This window comes from Mizuhopecten yessoensis, unplaced genomic scaffold (genome assembly GCF_002113885.1).
Source record: "Mizuhopecten yessoensis strain PY_sf001 unplaced genomic scaffold, ASM211388v2 scaffold8143, whole genome shotgun sequence".
Taxonomy (NCBI): Eukaryota; Metazoa; Mollusca; class Bivalvia; order Pectinida; family Pectinidae; genus Mizuhopecten; species Mizuhopecten yessoensis.
Window position 1 is genome coordinate 86,411 of NW_018407400.1, and position 20,949 is coordinate 107,359.

At 35.2% G+C, this 20,949-nt stretch overlaps 1 protein-coding gene and 1 long non-coding RNA gene across 5 annotated transcripts in view; both read left to right on the forward strand.

Annotated features, from left to right (window-relative positions):
• Positions 1–14,495, forward strand: part of LOC110455136 — a 47,140-nt gene extending 32,645 nt beyond the window's left edge. For 2 of the 3 annotated variants that reach the window (XR_002463421.1, XM_021505087.1), the window contains exons 2-6: positions 2,122–2,213; positions 3,350–3,425; positions 6,665–6,756; positions 10,417–10,568; positions 13,163–14,495. Coding sequence is in view for 1 of the 3 variants with exons in the window: in XM_021505087.1 (XP_021360762.1) it covers positions 2,122–2,213; positions 3,350–3,425; positions 6,665–6,756; positions 10,417–10,443 (287 nt within the window). In the remaining 2 variants the exon portion in view is untranslated. Of the gene's footprint in view, positions 1–2,121; positions 2,214–3,349; positions 3,426–6,664; positions 6,757–8,517; positions 8,600–10,416; positions 10,569–13,162 lie in introns of all 3 variants that reach the window. The other variant, XR_002463420.1, reaches the window with a different exon arrangement.
• A 16-nt stretch (positions 14,496–14,511) lies between these two features.
• The window catches only part of LOC110455137, a 39,106-nt gene continuing 32,668 nt past the window's right edge, over positions 14,512–20,949 (forward strand). Inside the window, exon 1 of one of the 2 annotated variants that reach the window (XR_002463422.1) lies at positions 14,512–16,183. This is a non-coding gene — a long non-coding RNA (uncharacterized LOC110455137). Of the gene's footprint in view, positions 16,184–20,484; positions 20,522–20,949 lie in introns of those variants that run through there. The other variant, XR_002463423.1, reaches the window with a different exon arrangement.

Here is a 20,949-nt window from a genome sequence, read left to right on the forward strand (position 1 = left end):
ATTTTTAAAAATTAAGGCCCTATGAACCGCCAGTCGGTTAGTTGGTCGTTCGGGCGACCGCTTGATATCTTAAATACTTTTCAACGGATAAAATTCAAACTTCACAGGAAGGGTAATTGCTATTAGACCGCTAACAAGTAAATGACAACAATTATCCGAGCATAATTTACTGAGTGATGCCCCTTTAATCAGTTGCTTAAACAGTGTCCGGTGGATATCTCGAGTATTTTTCAAAGGGTAAACTTCAAACTTCACATGCATGTTTAATACCATGAGAGCCCGGGTTATGTCGATAACTACTCTTATCGAAATGTGATTTACGGATTTATGCCCCTTAATTAAAATGCCGAATTGGTATCCGCTCAATATCTCGAGTAATTTTTACTGGATTATTTTCAAACTTTATGGAAATCTTAACTTTTTGAGGAGTTCGAACTAGATGGAATACCAAGATTATCAAACAGTACTTAACGGCGTCATGCGCCCTGAATCAATGTTATTACAATTGTTAATTTTATTCGGTCACAAATTATTTAACGCTTTATTATATGTATGACTGTTATAAAATGACAAAATATGGGTCATTAATAATTCTGGCTTCTGTACACTGGAAATGTGTTTCCAGTCAAATATTCGCCTTTAATTGGTAATATTATTTTATATTCGCCTAGTGTAACATTTGCTAGTATGATACAGTTGTGTGATGTGCACAAACGTTTGCTACCATGATTAATTTTGCCCTCATTGCCAAGGACGAAATAAGCTAACGTCAAACTGCGGCGAAAATATTACGGTACTATATGTAATTATCGTTTTCTTCTTAGATCTTGATCTTGGTCTCAAAATGAAGTCAGGGGAGTAGAAAACGAAAAATGATATACACATTGTCAAAGTAAATGTTGGAAATGCGTACTGATAATGTAATGAATATATATTGTAATTTAGTTTGATTTGGACTTATAAGATCAGTTCCTATTTCAGTTGTTCTAATATACATTTCCATCGACATAATGTATAACCAACAGCACGTGACCATTGTCAACCTCTAATACAATACGTAGTTAGTATTGCGTTATGTAATTGTTATAGTTACATTTATATGTATACAAATTACTTTGTAATTATTTCTTTTCAAGATATTCTATTAGGAAAGACATTTCAATACACATAGACATAGATTGGATAACTGACAAGGCCTGTCCGAGTCCTCTCCCATAATTGATTTTAATTTTAACTAAGTAGCTAAGGGGAATCAACTCTTTGTTTTATTTTAATATATGGTATTTTGAATTTTATTTTAATATAGATAATATTTAGTTATTTTTTCTACACAACTCCAAACCATACAAACGACAAAGTCCATTTTAAGAGTATTTGTCCTCTATCCCCGATCATGAAGGATACATTTGTTTAGGATGAGCTTATTGTTTGGTTCAAAACGTTTAAGCTGTTGAACAGTTTTCTACTCAGTTGCCTAGAAAAGGAAATATTCATATAATTCATCAAACTGGTCATAAACTTTTATTTGTTTATTGATATAGTGTTAATAATAGCATGAACAATATTACCGGAAAAGATTATTGCATTTGCTTATAATAGTTGTACAAGTAGTATTACAAATTAATATTTTATCAATATCTTAATAATAATTTGCAAATTAATTGGTTGTAAAATATATCTTATCTTATAATAAATAATATATGCAGCAGGATTACTTTTCAATAAAATATAAACACTATGATTGACTCTGTCCTTTCCACTTGCACATGTGGAAACTACAACATGGTGACGTGGATTTGTATGTGTAACTTTTTACATTATCGTCTGTTTTCCTTCCTGTCAAACATATGAATCATACAGTATTATGTTGATAATGAACATCTGAACATTAAAAAAATCAATTTCTTCACATTGTTTGTACAAAAATAATCATTCACATTTCAAATTTTGTAAGGGAGTCTCTGATGCTGGCAGCATCAGTTTATAAGATGTTTTATTAGTATCAGAAAATGGTTTTCCAGAAAAGGATATCTTTTGTCTTTAAAACTTTTGTACTTTTTTGTGTTTCGGAAAGGTAAGAAAATCCTGAATGTAATCCGTACATTTGATTGATTTCCCTAGCAACACAAAATGGCGTTCTAGCAACTAAACCGGAAGTGACCTTATCACAGCTTCTAGACAAGATACAGACATGCGGAAAATGTTTTGGAAAGGTAAGAATGTCTTGAATGTGATCCGTACATGTATTTGAATAAACTCGCAACCCTATACGGTGCCCTAGCAATACAAAATGGTGCCCTATTACCCAAACCCGAAGTGAATATGTCTCAGCTTCAATAGACGCTTGAGTTATGCGGTAAAGCATTTTGGAAAGGTAAGAAAGTCCTGAATGTAATCCGTTTATAATCCGTACATGTGTTTGATTTTCCGCGCAACCCAATACGGTGCCCTAGCGATATAGAATGTCGTCCTAGAAACCAAACCAAAAATGACCTTTTCACAGCTTCTAGACTAGAGATATGCGGTAACTGTATTGGAAAGGTTAGAAAGTCTTGAATGTGATCCGCAAATGTGTTTGATATCCCTTCGCAACCCAATACGGTTCACTAACAATACAAAATGGCGCCCTAGTAAGCATACCGGAAGAGACCTTATCTCAGCTTCTAGAGACAAAAGAGTATGCGGTAAGTGTTTTGGAAAGGTAAGAAAGTCCTGAATATAATCCTTACATTTGTAAGATTTCCCTAGCAAAACATAATGACCCCTTAGCAACCGAACCGTTAGTAACCTCATAGCAACTTCAATACTCAATAGAGTTTTGCGGTTAAGTGTTTTAGAAAAGTTAGAAAGTCCTGAACGTGATTCGTAAATGTGTTTGACTTCCCTCGCAACAAAATAAGGTGCACTAACAATACAAAATGGCGCCCTAGTAAGCAAACCGGAAGAGACCTTATCTCAGCTTCTACAGACGAAATAGTATGCGGTAAATGTTTTGGAAAGGTAAGAAAGTCCTGAATGTAAACCGTACATTTGTATGATATCGCTAGCAATACATGATGGCTTTCTTGCAACCAAATCGGAAGTAACCTGAGAACAGCTTCTAGACTAGATAGAGATATGCAATAAAGTCATTTGGAAAGGTTAAAAAGTTTTGAATGTGATCCGTACTTGTGTTTGATTTCCCTTGCAACCCAATACGTTGCTCTAGTTATACAAAATGGCGCCCTAGTAACCAAACCGGAAGTCACATTATCTCAGCTTCCAGAGACCATAGAATTATGTGGTTAAATGTTTTGGAAAGGTGAAAAAATCCTGAATGTAATCCATACATTTTTTTTGTTTTCCCTAGCAATACAAAATGGTGTTACAGCAATCAAACCTGAAGTTGACCTTTTCACAGCCTCGAGACAAGATAGAGATATGCGGTAAGTGTTTTGAAAAGGTGAGAAAGTCTTAAATGGGATCCGTAAATGTGTGTGATTTTCCTCGCAACCCAATACGACGAACTTGGTAAACAACATGGCGCCCTAGTAACCAAACCAAAAGTGACTTTATCTCAGCTTTTAGAGACGAATGAGTTATGCAGTAAGTGTTTCGGAAAGGTGAAATACTCTATATGTTATCTGAACGTTTGTATGATATCCCTAGAAAGACATGATTGCGTTCTAGAAAACCAAACTGGAAGTAACCTAATAACAGCTTTTAGACTAGATAGAGATGTGCGGTAAGTGTTTTGGAAAGGTAAGAAAGTCCTGAAGGTGATCTGTACATGTGTTTGATTTCCCTTGCAACCAAATACGGCGCACTGTTTTGCATCTTTTTGATCGGAAATATTTCATGAATTATTCAAGTACTTCCCGTTACTAAACATGTTTACCTCATTTGATATGCCGTAAATTGCATAGATAATGATGTAGTGTAGGAGAATGGTGGTGTTGCTCAACAGACAAGGAATATACATATACAGTTTATTTACACATTAATACACTATACACATACATATGATTATACATACACCTCATTCACCTATTCATACTGATGAATATTTACAATGAAACTATAAGATATATATATAAAGTCATGGCCTTTATCTGTGCTGTCTCTCCTTCAAGTGTCTCACCGAATGTCTGTTCAAATCTGGTCCCAGTGGAAAACAATATCTGTCTCAATGACGACAGCACCATTGAACTTCCCGGTATTCCCGGTTTCCACCCGATATCATCTGCTGATGACGAGGAATGACATAAGCTGTAACCGCAGTATCATACCAGCTTTCTGTCCCATAAGTGTTGTCACTCCGACCCCTACGTGCTTGCTGGCGCACCAATGTTGTAGGCAGTCCGGCGAATATTCACAATGTGTAACCAATGTTTAGTTGGTTGTCTTATCCACAATCCACCTTAGGCCATATATCTCCCAGTTGGAACCAGACATCCTGTTTCATAGGTGGTCCCGATGACTCTGTCTGGTTTTTCGGCCTTCTCAAAATGACACACGTCTTAACGCAACAATGGCTAATGACTGTGTGAACATTACTTACGTGGTCAGTCCAACTTTCTATTATAGCTTACCCATGAATAGCGAAACGAAATAAAGATAATATAAAATACAGAAATACCCACTAACCATCCTAATATGCTTCGTGACAAATGATACACTGGATAAAAACAACTATGACAACTCATTTGTATGAGTGTCCTCCAACAAAAAGGGGGCCGCGGTGGCCAAGTGGTTAAAGGTGTCCGACATTCTGCTACCACTAGCACTCCACCACTGTCGCGGGTTCGAGACCTACGTGGGGCAGTCGCCAGGTACTGGCCGTAGGTCGGTGATTTTTCTCCGGGAACTCCGACTTTCAACCACCACCAAAACCTGGCACATCCTTAAATGGCCATAGCTGTTAATAGGACGTAAAACACAAACAAACCAAATCCTACAACAAGCTATTTGGTTTCCTGTGACACTGAATCATTTGATATATATCGTTTTAATGAAATGATCACTCGCTGTAAGATTTTTCACATTTACCAACAGTGACGTGCCACAAATATTCGATCATTAATTATTTTTCGCTTTCTGTGGTTTTATTTATCTATTTTGTGTATCGGGGTGACATAACCAACAGCTTGTGACAATTTGTCAATCTCTACCACTCTACGTAATTAGTTTTGCGTTATAAAGTTGGTCTAGGTATAGAAATTAGTTTGTAATTATTTTTTTAACATACGGCATAGGCAAAGATATTTCAATACATGGTCTGGATAACAGACCAGGCCTGTGCGAGTACTCTCCCGTAGTTTGATTTTAATGTTATCTTAGTGGCAAAGGGGAATCAACTCTTTGTTGTATTTTCATTTTCATTTTTTTTTAATGCAAATTATATTTGGCTTTTTTTCTAAATAGCTCCAAAGCATCTAAACGACAAAGTCCGTTTTAAGCGAATTCATCATCCATCCTAGAAGATGTAGGATTAATTTGTTTAAGATTTGCTTCAAACGTTTAAGCTGTTGAACGGTTTTCTGCTCCGTTGCCCAGAAAAGGATGAATTCATTTAATTTATCAAATTGATCACACATTTTTTTATTGATATAGTGTTGATAATAATATTAATATAACACACACACACACACACTGAGAAATTCTTTAAAAATCGTGTATTTTCACTATTTTCCTCAATTTTTCCCCACTTGGAAATCCCCCTGAAAATTTAGAAACCCCCCCAGATAGGTCTGAGGATCCGCCACTGAGAATATTACATGAAAAGATTACTACATTTGCTTATAACAGTTGTACAAGTAGTAATAAATATTTTATTGATATCTTAATAATAATTTTATATGTCGAGAAGATAATTGCTATGATTGATTGGTTTGGGAATACTAATATGACGAAACATCGTTTTCCAATATCATGTAATCGAATTTGATACATATATGGACAGTTGGTTTGTAATAATGCTGTCATGAGGTAAACGTTTGAAATTCTCGGATTATTAATATATGGTTTGCTGTAGTTAACGCAAGCCATGTTTGGCCGAACAGCAATATAAAAAATAGACATTCACATACAAAAATACGTCAAACTTAAATTAAATCGATTACAATATGGAAAGGATGTAACATAACGTCAATTGCGAATTAATTGGTTGTAAAATAAATCTTATATATATATCTTATAATAAATAATATATGCAGCAGGATTACTTTTCAATAAAATATATACACTATGATTGACTCTGTCCTTTTCACTTGCACATGTGGAAACTACAACATGGTGACGTGGATTTTTATTTGTAACTATTTACATTTTCGATATAAGATAAAAGTATATGGGTGATTATCTAATGAAAGATAGAAATCGTATAACCATTTTTATCGTCTGTTTTCTTTCCTGTCAAACATATGAATCATACAGTATTATGTTGATAATAAACTTCTGATCATTAAAAATCAATTTTTGCACATTGTTTGTGCAAAAATAATCGTACACATTTCAAATTTTGGAAGGGAGTCTCTAATGCGGCAGCAGTATACATGTATAAGATGTTTAATTAGTATCAGAAAAGGGTTTCCAGAAACGGATATCTTATGTCTAAAACTTTTGTAATTTTTCCTGTTTCGGAAAGGTCCTGAATGAAATCCGTACATTTGTTTGATTTTTTTAGCAATACAAAAAGACGTGTCAGCAACTAAACCGGAATTGACCTTATCACAGCTTCTAGACAAGATAAAGATATGCGGAAAATGTTTTGGAAAGGTAAGAAAGTCCCGAATGCAATCCGTACATTTGTTTGATTTCCCTAACAACCCAAAATGGCGCCATAGCAACCAAACTGCAAGTTACCTTATCTCGGCTTCTAGACTAGATAAAAGTATGCGGTTAACTTTTTTGAAAAGGTATGCATCCAAAATATGAACTGTGGATGTGCTTGATTTCCCTAGAAACATAAAATGGTGCCCCAGCAACTAAACCGGAAGTCTCCTTTTATCGGGCTTCTACATCAGAATTCGACATGCGTTAAAGTGTCTTGTAAGAGAGGGAATCACCAATTTAAATCTTTAACATTCAGTTAAACTGCTAAAAATATTAACAAAAATATTGACTTCACTTAGCTACATTCTGTTGGAATCTGCCCGACTATGCGTGGTGAAGGAGGCTGGATAACCACGTATAGAATGTTTGTAATTAAAGTTGCCTCGAGACCTGTTCATTGGAATCGTGTAGGGATGAATAACTCCGTCCTCCGAGTTCCCGGACGTGACCCTTACTGTGTCCATAGTGAACAAATTGGACTGGTGCGATACGTCACCTCTATCGTTTATGGGTTGTCTCACCTATTCGAATTGGTCAGTAAAGTCAAATAAATCACGCCATCTGGGCCAGGAGGTTTTTATCATTAAGTTAACACAGTTGATCTTTAATGTCCTCTTCAGATATACTAATATTGTCTAGAAGGAAGGGAAAAGTATTTTCATGGAGTTAAGGGGTTCAAGATTTTCAGAAGAAGTTTATATTGAGCTGAAGTAGTTATTTAGACATTCTGCTTTTTCAAATGGATGATGTATTAAGCTATTATTTTCAGAAAGAGGAGGAAGACAATATAATACATTATTTGAATTCATAACAGATCTAGTCATTTTCCACCATTTATTAGGAGGCACAGATTGGTCACTACGTGATTGTTGTAATTTTTCATAACAAGTGTTTTTAGCTACTATAACAAGGTCTGCTACTTCATTTCTAACCTTTCTGAAAATTTCTGAATTAATTGCAGTGTTGTTATTATAGCTTTTTTATGTAATTTATTTCTCTGTCTTATTTTTTGCCTAATAATATTCTTCATCCAAGGTTTATCATTCGGGCGAACAGTTATAATTTTGGATGGTATACATTCTTCTATTTGATTATTAATAGAATCTGTTAAAAAATGTATTAAACTCATTCGAGTCAACATTATTTATTAGTATTTCCCAATTTATTTTATTTAGAGCTCTATTCATTTTATCAAAATTTGCATTGTCACAGTTTAATATAGTTTTCTGGTAGGATTTTTGCTTAAATATAGAATATGAACAGGTAAAATGAATAACAAAGTGATCACTGCATATTGGTGTATTCACTATATTATGTTTTATAAGATTAATATTATTAGTGAATAACATATCAATAGCAGTGGCAGTAGTTTGTGTTATCCTGGTAGGTTTAGTAATTAGATTTGTAAAGTTACATTTTACCATTAGTCTATTTAAATGGTGGTTAGCAGGTATATTCAACATATTTACATTTATATCCCCAGTTATTATGATGTTAAGTGAGGTGTTACATGCATTATCTAGAACATGGTCTAATGTATCCCAATATTCTACATTTGATTCAGGTCTATAAATACATCCTAATACTATTTTTTGCTTATTGAATAATACTTCAATCCATATCATTTCTATATCATCATGCTCAAGATCAATTCTTCTTTCAGTTTATACTGTGTCTTTATGATAAATAATTGCTCCTCCCCAGGTCCAGTTTTTCTATCAAGTCTGTGAATGTTATGGGAATGGGAGTTAAGTGTTATTTCAGCATCAGTTATATTTGGAAAAAGGTGAGTTTCAGTAAGACATAATATGTCACTTTCATGTAATTCTGCTTCAATAATATCAAGTTTGGTTCTGAGAGATCTAACATTAAGATGTGATATTTCTATGTTACATTGGGGTCCTGGACTTATCTCAATATCATTGCAAAAAAGGTATATATTTCTAATGGACATAAAAGATATTCAATGTTTTTAAGTTTGAAAAAATGTGATTCATCAAAAAGTAAACAATATGTACTGTAATAGCTAGGGTATGTATTTTTACCTGCAAATGCTCGGATGATCAATGTGTTGATATAGTAATAATCCTCACAATATAGATGTGTCCCAATAAATATAATAACGATATTCTTATTTCTATCCATTATCAGAGACAATCGAGTGGTAAACATTAGGACACATCAATAGGTTTCTGGTGTAAAAAAAACTTACGATAGGCATAATGACAATCTCTGGAATTCGACTGTGGACTGAGTGGACTTAGAGTAGAGTAAAACAGTACATTAAATGGAAAGTATAACAGAAAAGTAAGTAAAAAGACCATATGCAAGGTATATAACATCATTAGACTGATTCATTACCTTAACAAGCGATACGGGATCAACATGATCAGAGGTGCATGACTGGGTCGTATTTAATAGTATTGGGTCGGTATCATAGACGGTACTTTTAGACCATTTATAATATTATTCGCCTCCGGTTGAAAGCCTCGGTATACTGGTCAATTATTCTGCATCAGATTTCATATTCTCTGAGGAAATACGGCAGAAAGAAAGTAAATTGTTTTAGGTAATATTTCACAGCGCAGAAGTAGTATTGGGAGCGGCAAAGTTACTGTATAAAGGGGAATAACTCGAGGAAACACATTTTACTGATACGCTGTCGGTCGAACTGACCGTTTTCTGCACCAAATTGCATAGTTTCCGATAAAATATGGCAGATAGAATTAAATAACTTATTTCACAGTATTAAAGTCGTATTGGGTAGTATTGGATAAATAACTGGGTCGTATTGGGTAGTAAGGGGTAGTATTGAGTCATAGTCACGGCATTTCAGTGATGTTTTCTGGGGCGAGTACAAAACCCGGAATGCACTCAGGCGTGAAGATTATTTTATTTATTTTTTTGTATATATTAGGCTGTATCTCCTATAATATATTATGGATTTTCATTCGGATACCAGCCTAGGAAAGATAATGTATACCCGTCACAATGATATACGTGCCTCGTTGATGAAGAGCTTATTAGATGTGGAGGGAGATGTGGGTGATGATTCCTGGTCTTTCTTACTGAATAAAGAAAATATGGCATCATAAACATTGGCTCTTGTCTTATACGAGATGAAACGTACGATTATGTCTCTTGGATATGCCTTGTTAATGGGACCTACACGATGTGAGCGACTGATGTCAGAATCAGTAACCATAACACCGTATGTTATTGCACGAGTCAATAGTTCACTGGTCAGTGTTCTCGTGTTCAGATTCTGGGATCCCCCTGAATTTCAGACAGTTGCGACGTGAATACTGTTCCATGCCATCTAATCTGTTTTCTAGTGACTTGACCTGTTGTCACCTATAGCCTGGACACTCTTTTTTCATCCTTAGCTGATAGTTCTGTGGACATGGTTAAGGGTTGTGAATGTTATATGCACAAACAATAATTTTCCGACCAACGAAGGAAAAATGGCAGGAATCACGACGGTCAGCTGAAGAGCAAGTAAAATGTCTAAATTCTCACATCTGCATAATATTAGGCATCATCAATCGAAGTGGCCTTTCAGATATTACATATCTTGTTTAAAAATGTCTTTTTAAATTTCAGGTGTCGTCAAAACCATGTTATCACTAAAAAGTTGACCGCTGGTCATGCAGTTTGCGTGCTTACATTTCGTCCACTGTATCGCCTCCTGTCTGTGAACGGAAGAAGAACTTATTAGCTTGCATATCATCATATTAGCACAACAGCACACGCAGGTCTGTATACTTTCCAATCAGAACAACAGTTTTTTTATGTACACGCAACCGCCGCTATTGTCACAATGAATTTGTCTGCATCTCCCTCAGCATGGACGGTTGTAAAGCTGCTGTCATGAAGCTTCTGGCTTCGTTTCCTAGAAACCCAATATAGTGCCCCAGCAACTAACAAGAATTCTCCTTTTATCGGGCTCCCACATCAGAATTCGACATGCGTTTAAGTGTCATGTAGTTCCCCGTTTGCCAATTAGTGTTTATTAGATCTAAAATTGCTATTTTTACATAATGAAAGTATTGAGTATGATATACTATCTATGCCTAGAGATGTATTTTCTTTGTTTTAAGAGCGTTTTCGTATACGACTGATGTAAATTGGGAATCACCAATTAAAATCTTTAACGTTTATGTCAACTGCTAAAAAATACTTATACAAATATTGACTTCACTTAGCTACATTCTGTTGGAATCTGCCCGACTATACGTGGTCAAGGAGGCTGGATAACTACGTATAGCATGTTTGTAGTTCAAGTTGCCTCGAGACCTGATTAATTTGAATCGTGAAGGGATGCATAACTCCGTCCTCCGAGTTCCCGGACGTGACCCTAACTGTGTCCATATGGGTTGTCTCACCTGTTCGAATTGGTCAGTAAAGTTAAATAAATCGTATGACTAATGCTATTCTAAATATAAAAACAGAGGTTTTTCACTTTCTGCACAGTCTATAAAAGGAGGAAACGTTTATAAGTATGTTAATTTCCCTTTTTAGGGCTTTACTTATCGATATTGGTTTTTAGGACTTATGGTGTTAATGGGTGATATTTTTAGCCCACCATCATTAGATGGTGGGCTATTCAAATCACGGTCCGTCCGTCATTCCGTCCGTCCTTAAACAATTCCTGTTAGCGCTTTTTTTCTCAAATTTAACATGGAGGTTTCCCTTGGTCCCTAGTTGTGCATATTGATTTTGAGACTGATCTGATAAACAAAATGGCCGACAGGCAGCCATTTTGGATTTTGACAGTGAATGTTTATTTTCGCTATTTCTCAGGACGTGTTTGAGTTATCTTTCTCAAATTTGATATGTTAGTTACCCCCCGTCTGCAGTTGTGCATATTAACGTTTGAGACTAAATGGATAAAAAAATGGCCGACAGGCAGCCATTTTGTATTTTGACGGTGAATGTTGTTATCTCTTTTTCTCAGGAAATACATGAAGGACCTGTCTTAATTTGATATATAGGGTAACCCTTGGTTTCTCGTTGTGCATGGGCTTTTTTGAGACGGTTCCGATAAAAAAATATGGCCGGGAGGCGGCCATCTTGGATTTTGACAATGAAGGTTTGTTATCGCTATTTTTCAGAAAGTACTTGTTTTCATATGGAGGTTCTTATTAGTCTGTTTTTGAACATATTTAATTTTGAGATGATTTGGATAAAAACAATGGCAGATAAGGGCTATCAAATTATTGGACTTAACGGTGAAAGGGAATACTTTTTCATACATTAACCATTGGTGTTTCAAAAAGTCAATAAATACTTATGGCGTGCTGTATTCGTACTGTAAATATCATCAGCACTATTAGGGTTGTCAGTTTTCAGCGAAAGCCTGCAATATTTTGACTTTTTGAGCGTTTGACATGATTTAAGTGAGTTAAAAGAAAGTTGGTTGGTGCATACAAGTCAGTCCTTCGCATGAGGACGGTTTCATTAATACGGTCAAGGAAACTATAATATAATCAGTTATGATTTCCTTTTAGTCCCCAACCGGTTCCGTGTGGGGTTGGATCGGGTGGGGGTCACTATAGGTTTACACTCCGTTCTTACGTCCGATAAGTTTGCCCGGGACATATCTTATATCAGATCTGGTGTACAATGACATCTTGGGATAGCGGAGTGCAGAGTGCAAGATTTAGGTCACTATGACCTCACTGTGGCCTATGCTTTGATCTTTGACCTTAACGTTTTAAAAAGATTACCTGGAATACATCTGCTATACTATTTCACCTGTAGTAACCAGATTTGGTACAAGGACATCTTGGTATGGCAGAGTGCAAGAATTAGGTCACTATGACCTCACTGTGACCTATGCTTTGACCTAAACATTTGAAAAAGATTGTCCGGGATATATCTGCTATACTATTTTACCTGGAGTAACCAGATTTGGTGCAAGGACCAGACTGGTGTACAAGGATATCTTGGAATGACAGATAGGATGTCTACAAAAGGTTGTTGTATTCCTCTTCCACAGCGTGTTCCCACTCCATATTTGTTTTCACTAAAACCGTGTTTGGAGTGTGTCCTGCTGCAAAATACAGGCGTTTTGATGTGAGTCTGTTTATTCCGCCCTTACAATCTTGGCACTTGGGAACATCTTCAATGATAATGAAGTACCAATCTGCAGCATGATATAAATGTTTCGTAGTAGTGTTTTCTTTTTTTCAACTTTATATAATTATGGTATACAAACATTGGGTTACACTCTACACTGCACTGACTGCAGGAATGATGCCATTTTTATGCTATGTACAGTTTTTAATTTTTAAACTTTATTTGTAAGTGTCTTCACGATGAAACTATGCGTTTTTTTTGTTGACAGGTTCTATCCGGCCGAGGTCAAAATCAACCTCGAGAAGAAAAGTTGCGTTCTAACGTCATCTAACACGGAGAAACACCAAGACTTACATCTACAGGAAATAATAATAGTCCTTATTTATACTTGATGACAAAGTTGAGTTAACGACTTGTCTTACATTTTTTTAATTTTAGAAATGTTCTGATCCGAACCTCTCTGATTATTTTCTGTGCTGTCAGGGTTCTATTCACGTGTTTAATCATGGCGTCAAAGTATGGTCGAGATTGTATTGTTATGGTGTTTGCAATGCATAGAATCTTGCACAAAATATTAATTTATAATTTAGACGCTGGCTCAAATAGGGCCACCGAAAAATAAAATCACTATTTTCTAATTGTTTCTATGTAATAATAGGAACCTGTTAAACACTAATTTCAACAGCATATATATATATATATATTTGAAGTGACCTGCCCCACGCTGCAACATTTACTGCTAAATGGTAGTAGTCCTTGTACATGTATATCTACTGCTAATATTTCCATTGAGGTCTCATCAGTATATAGTTTATAGGTAAATGTGTTCCTCAAGGCACATTGACCTCCTAACCTGCATCTCTGTTCCAACCTCTATCATATGATACCGACACATTTAAATATGACCCTGGACAATATTTTCTTTACACCCAAATGTCAACCTATAATTGTATTCATGATGTATATGAATATGATCGAACAACAGGCTACGTCTATATCAGTTTTCGTCTGCCTGTATTTGTATGTAACAGTATATATATGTATATATATACTAATTTACAGTGAAATGAAAAACTGAAACAAGATACACAATTGATATACAAAAAGGCAATGGTATAAGGAAGATAACTCAAATTGGTTGTAAAAAAATAGCATTCAGTCGGTGCTGTAGCTTGACCTCATCAAGCTAATGAGTCAATATTGCCCATCGACCTTCACGAGATCTTCCCTGGGAATTCAAGATCCACAAAAAGTGACCCGTAGATAGTTAAATATAAATATATTCATATACTAGTCTTTGCATATTATATATTATGCCAATCTTGTAAGGTATATTAACATACTCATTATAATATAGTGAAAATATAATTATAAAAACAACTTGTTTCTACTTTACTAAGCACAATTCAATGTTGATTAATGGGGCAAGCATAGTCACATAGTGTACAGCCAGTTTATAGGTTTGGTTTTATTTTTTTCACATCCTATTACTAGCTTAGGTCATTTAAGGACGTGCCTCCGTGTATTTTGTGGATACCTGCATGTGTGTCAGTTTGCTGGAGACAGGGTATGTTGGAGTATGTGCCTCCTTATGATAGCGCGGATCTGATGCCGACTTTAAAGTGCTATCTCGCTGAAATACCATACCGAAGACACCCAGCTCAGCATTCCGCCCGATCACATTATATTAACAGCGGGTGAACTAGTTGTTGCAATTACCCTTAATGCTGAACGTTCAGCAGGGAATAATAACTACCATTGTAAGGGCTTTGATATGTCCAGGCCTGGGGACAGTACCCATCGCCTTCCTCACCTGGGCTAACGCTCAACATTGAAGCCAAACGTGAGGTATTGACACGCAAGGCACTAGGAAATATAAGGTAGTTAGAAGTAGAGAGAAATATTAATATCCCAACTATTGCAGCAGCATATTTATATTGGTCGCTTTTTTGTCCTCAAATACAGGACACAAAAGCAAGTCCTCAATTCTGCAGGGGTTTAACATTAGTCGCCTCTTACGATACTTTTTTCTCTATCCCAGACCCTGCAGGGGTGCGGCCAGTAATAGATCACTAGGCTTTTTATATGTCAGAAGTTAATTCATGTTTACAATATTGGTGCATTATAATTTTTATGAAGAAATTCTGTATATACAAACTTTTTTTCAGTTTGCGATAAATGTTGAAACACTTTGATTTCTAGGATATTTTTTATTAGTTTCATGATCACATTGCTTACAACCATGAAGTTTAGTATGCAGTGTATAGTGCGAGTGATTATCACAGAGTAAAACTGAGAATATCTGTCTGTGATTGTTGTATCTGGCACATTCAAAGTAATTGTGGATTGTTTCTTGCATTTAAATGCAGCAGATTTAATAGATGGTTATTATAGGGATCAAAATTTTAGTTGCTAGCATTCTTTCTAATTTAACATAGTATAATAGCGATTTTTCTTTTCCCACTGAAAAGTATCATTAAATTTCTAGTTTTATTAATTAGTTGCTTAAATTTGGAATAAGATTGAGAATTTATTTTATTTTGAAGTTGAAATGTTGAGGAAAAGTACCTTTAAAGTAGCTCTCAGTTCTACATATTAGGGGATTAAGAACTCTACTTAATCTTAGATAATATTTCACATTTGTTAAATCATTTAAAACAGGATCAACAGTATTATGAAGGTACTTTTGTGATGTTTTTTGCAATAGTTTATGCATTAAAATTGGTTCATTTTTCCCTCCTTCATGTATCAGCTAAGGTTCCCCATTCAAATTCTTCTTATAATTTATGGTGTGATGTATCTCTACGAAGCTCTGTCACGACTCTAGAAATGTTTGATTTCGCTCAGCAATCATCCCAAACTACATTTTCATATTCTGAAATCGGTCTAATATAAGATATATTGTTTTAAGTGTACTGCTGTCAAGTGAGATTTTAAGTCTTCTTGATAATTTTTTTTTTCAAATGCAATTTTGGATATATTGACCAAATTTACCATCTTCGTTAAAAATAAGAACTTCATGTTTATGGTAAGTACTGTCATGTAGTGGTTTATTAGAGAGGACCATTGGAGAGTGGTTAGTTTCATTTTCCGTGTGAAGATCATAGTTGTGGTTTTTGGATGCATGAAATTTGATATCCCAAGATTTTGTTCATTTTTCAAACTTTTTTTCCTCAAATTTGTTTTATTTCCATAGCAATTTAAAATGGCGTCCTAGCAACCAAACCGGAGGTGACATTATCACAGCTTCTAGTCTAGATACAGATATGCAGTAAAGTGTTTTGAAAAGGTAAGAAAGTCCTGAATGCAATTCGTACATTTGTTTGGTTTCCCTAGCAACCCAAAATGACGACATAGCAACCAAACCGCAAGTGACCTTATCTCGGCTTTCAGACTAGATAACGATATGCAGTTAATATCTTTGGAAAGGTAAGCATATCCAAAATGTGAACTGTTGATGTGCTTGATTTCCCTAGAAACACAAAATGGTGCCCAGCAACTAAACCGGAAGTCTCCTTTTATCGGGCTTCTACATCAGAATTCGACATGCGTTAAAGTGTCTTGTAAGAGAGGGAATCACCAATTTAAATCTTTAACGTTAAGGTAAACTGCTAAAAATACTTACACAAATATTGACTTCACTTAGCTACATTCTGTTGGAATCTGCCCGACTATGCGTGGTGAAGGAGGCTGGATAACCACGCATAGAATGTTTGTAGTTAAAGTTGCTTCGAGACCTGATTAATTGGAATCGTGTAGGGATACATTACTCCGTCCTCTGAGTTCCCGGACGTGACCCTTACTGTGTCCATAGTGAACTACATGGACTGAAGCGATACGTCACCTCTATCGTTTATGGGTTGTCTCTCCTATTCGAATTGGTCAGTAAAGTCAAATAAATCACCTGATTAATGCTATTCTAAATATAGAAACAGAGGTTTTCCAATTTTGTCTATAAAAGGAGGAAACGCTTATAAGTATGTTAATTTCCCTTTTATGGTCTCTACTTATCAGTATATTTTTTTGGGAAAATGGTCACCAGACAGCCATGTTAAATTTGATAGTTCAATTTTGTCATAACTCTTTTACATGCATGTTCCCATTGATCCCCCTTGTAAATGATACCCCTTGCCCTAATGAGAACTCTTCCGTCATTGACAACACCTCTATTAATATAAGAAGTTTTTAGCATTTTGTACATAGTTATACTATTATTATGTAGCAGTATATAGTAGCGTACGGTGGCCATTGGTGATATTTTTGTACAATGAAAAACCCTCGTTATAGTACATGTACAATGTATCAAAAATTCTACGGAATGACCTATGCGAAAACGTAATTATTTCTGTAACTGAGAAGGTAATAATTATTCATCTAAAAATATGCATTCAAAATGTACTTTATAAATATATTAATATATGTATGTGTGTTGGGCAGGATGAATACACTATATATGTTTATCTGAGACATTGCCTTTATTTGTAGGATCAGGCCATTTATACTGTTCACTGCTACCTTAATCTATAAGAAAGTGGCAAATAAAATATGACATTTAGAGGTTTAAGTTTATATACAAGATTCCTGTTTAGAGTTTCAAACATGGGACTTGGCAACAGAACCTGGAATGGAAAATGAAGAGCAAAGAAGGCAAAAATAGTCGTTTGTAAATATAAAAAGATCCTTTCATGGTGGCCGCCAAATAACACCTTTTTAAAGTTGATTTTATTATTTTAAGTTCAAGAGCCAAGCTAGCAGGCAGACATTGGCCAAACGTGTCACCCAATGTTGGCCCGACATACGTTTGTCCACCGTACTGAATTTGGCTCGAGGTCGGATCCAAGCGATGGTTTAACGTTGGTTTTGCATGAAGAGAATATATATTTTTAAAAATACTTACATGTCAACTATTCAGACAATAACATTAAGTAACAGAAATGTTATTTTAAAAAGTATGTATTTCGTCGCTTTTGCACGATACATGCGGGCTCTCGACGGCCATTTCCTGTACTTTTTTAATTATTTGATTGTGATGAAAATAAAAAAGAGTGATATACAGATTGATTAAAACCAACAGAAAAAAAATCAGACTGAGAAAATATCAAACTGATATAAACTAATAAAGATGGTAGAATGGTGGGCACCAAGATACCTCTGGGATCTCTTGTATATCAGCTATATTAACAAGGAAACGCTTTATTGGATTGATATACATTATACCAAATACATGTTCCATGTTATGTTTCAATTTGTGCCGCAATCTTTGCTGTCACATATGAGGATTATATATACATGTACCAACCGATATTTGCATAGACTACGTGTTTGACAAAAAAGGATAGAAACAAAATGTATTGACTTCAGTTTATGTAATCAAAAACTCATACGAAATTGTACACTCATCTTTTAAGTATAAGCAGATCGTGTGCATTAGATATGTTATCCACAAATACACTGTAATCAGCCTTCTTATCATATGCATATTTACCTTCAATAACAATTATTAACATGCAGACTTATAAAGAAATGACTTTAATCAAGATGCATGCAAACAATACCATATATAGAGCTTTCTCATCTGGAATATTATTTTGACTTTTCGCAGCTTTTAATTACGCGAAGGGCGTGTCTAGAATCTGTTGTAGACAAAGGAAATACGTTTGACGGAAACCACAGACCCCCTTTCAAAGACAGGGTGTGTGTTTGTGTGTGCTGGCCGTAGCTATCTATTAACATAGAAGATTTTGCTTACAGGAGATAAGGGGATTCGCAGTCATGCTGATACTGCAAATGTTGGCTTTTAAGGAGGATGGATTATCAGTTTATTATCAAAATATTTGTAGTACAGTATAATATTTAATGAGCATATTTTGCTATGACTGCATAAATATCAGGGTGAGCGGTACTGGCCCTCTGATTCTCTTGATTGTACTGTTTTGCGGTTGTAAAATATATCCAACCCTATTGTTAAGATCGATTTATTGCAATTAATTATGTATCAATTCCACTGAAACTGTATCAATTAAACCTTTTATAGACGGAACATTATAATATCTGTCACAGGTATTTTTTTTTTAAATCATCGCATTCAATCTTTATGAGTTTGACGAAAAGATTGGTCGCATGCGTGACAATAAGGTTGAATATGCGTATCATTTCTCAAAACAAAATAACAATATCAGTATGCGTAGTTAAGGGGAGGTTACTTGTAGTAAACAAGAAACAAAACGGCAGGCTTTTGTCTTTAAGAGGCCAAATGGGCCTGAATCGCTCAACTGGTATAAATCTCACTCCAGTTGCCTTCAAAGCGATTTAGAAAACAGGCGTTTAAATATTCAACGTTGCAGGTATCGTAAGAAGCAACCAATATGGGAATCCCCTGCAGTATTTCGGATTTGCCTTCGTTTCCTCAACTTTACGACACAAAAGCAACCAAAATAGGTCTGCTGCTACGATTGCAATACTTAGGATATTTATATTTCTCTATTATACTTATATAAACCAAAGTTCTGCAGGAAGTTCCCGCATTAGTCGTTTCAAATATTAGGACATAAAATGTGTTTTTTACATTTTGATTTTTAGTCCACCATCATATCTTTCGTCCGTCCGTTGTCATTCGTAATTCGTGTTATCGCTATTTCTCAGGAAGTCCTTGAGTTTTTTTTTTTAAAATTGTATGTGTAGATTTACCTTGGTCTGTAATTGTGCATATTTACTTTTCAGAGTGATCTAATGAACACAATGGCCGACAGGCGACCATCTTGGATTTTGACAGTGAATGTTTGTTATCGTCGGTCTGGAGGGTTTCTCATTTATTTTGTAGGTTCTTTTGGTCTGTAGTTGTGCTTATTTACTTTGGAGAGTGATCATAACAAACAAGATGGCCGCAGGAAGTACTAATGAGATCTTTCTGATATTGTAATGATCAGATATATTTCTCTTACATTTAAAGAACTGTACTAGTAAATATGTGAAACCGTGCATTTACTGTTTACATGACTTGAGAAAGTGATAAGAGAAAATAAAATAAAAGATCAAACTGAAATAGAATAAGGTACAATGATGGGATCTATTGTATGTAGTGTAGGCACCAAACGTCTTTAGTGTATAGAAAATGCAATTTACTTATACCTGTTAACAACGAGTGGCTGCAATTGTGTGTCATGGAAAAGTTAAATGACATTACAGAGCCTGTATCCATTAAACCGTTCTCATGCCCAAACGTGGATTTTTTGCTCAAGTCTAATTTATTGTTTCTGTTATAAATTAATGATAAAATATTATTTTGGAAATAATTTGGAAAAAAACATTGAAGAGACTTCAAGTCAAGTGCTGCTTTTAATGTTTACATTTTACTTCTTGATCGTTTGACATGATTGACATGAGTTACAAGAAAGTTGGCTGGAGCACACAATCAAAATCGTATATATTATTTCACCTGGAGTAACCAGATTTGGTACAAGGACATCGTGGGATGGCAGAGTGCAAGAACTAAGTCACTGTGACCTATGACTTCATCTTTGACCTTCACTTATGAAAATAGTTGTCCGGGGCATATCTTCAATACAGTTTCACCTGGAGTAACCAGATTTGATGTATAAGGATATCTTGGGATGGCAGAGTGAAAGAAGTAAGTCACTATGATAACACTGTGACATATGCTTCCTGACATAAGTGTATTGTTTTTTAAAATATTGAAATCATTACCGCTAGGGGACTATGGATTGCCTTGCAATATTTGTTCTAACTTTTCTCCCTCTGCCGTTCCTCTCTATTCTCTTTTCTTTTATCTCTCTATCTCCTTCTGTTCCTCGTTCTCTTCCTCCTCTCGTTTTCCCATCCATTTCAGTCATTCATTCTCATTTTCTTTCCTTGATGTTGTTATTTTCTACTATCAATCAATTTTCTCTCTCCATACTTGCCACAGCTTGTAGGTCACCCCGCCTGTAATCCTCTCTCGTTTTTCTTTTCTGCCTTTTTGTGTGAAAAAACTTCTGTTCGTCTACTCACTTTTACCAGAAAAGGGTAACAACGACTACAAAAGGTAGTTGTATTCCT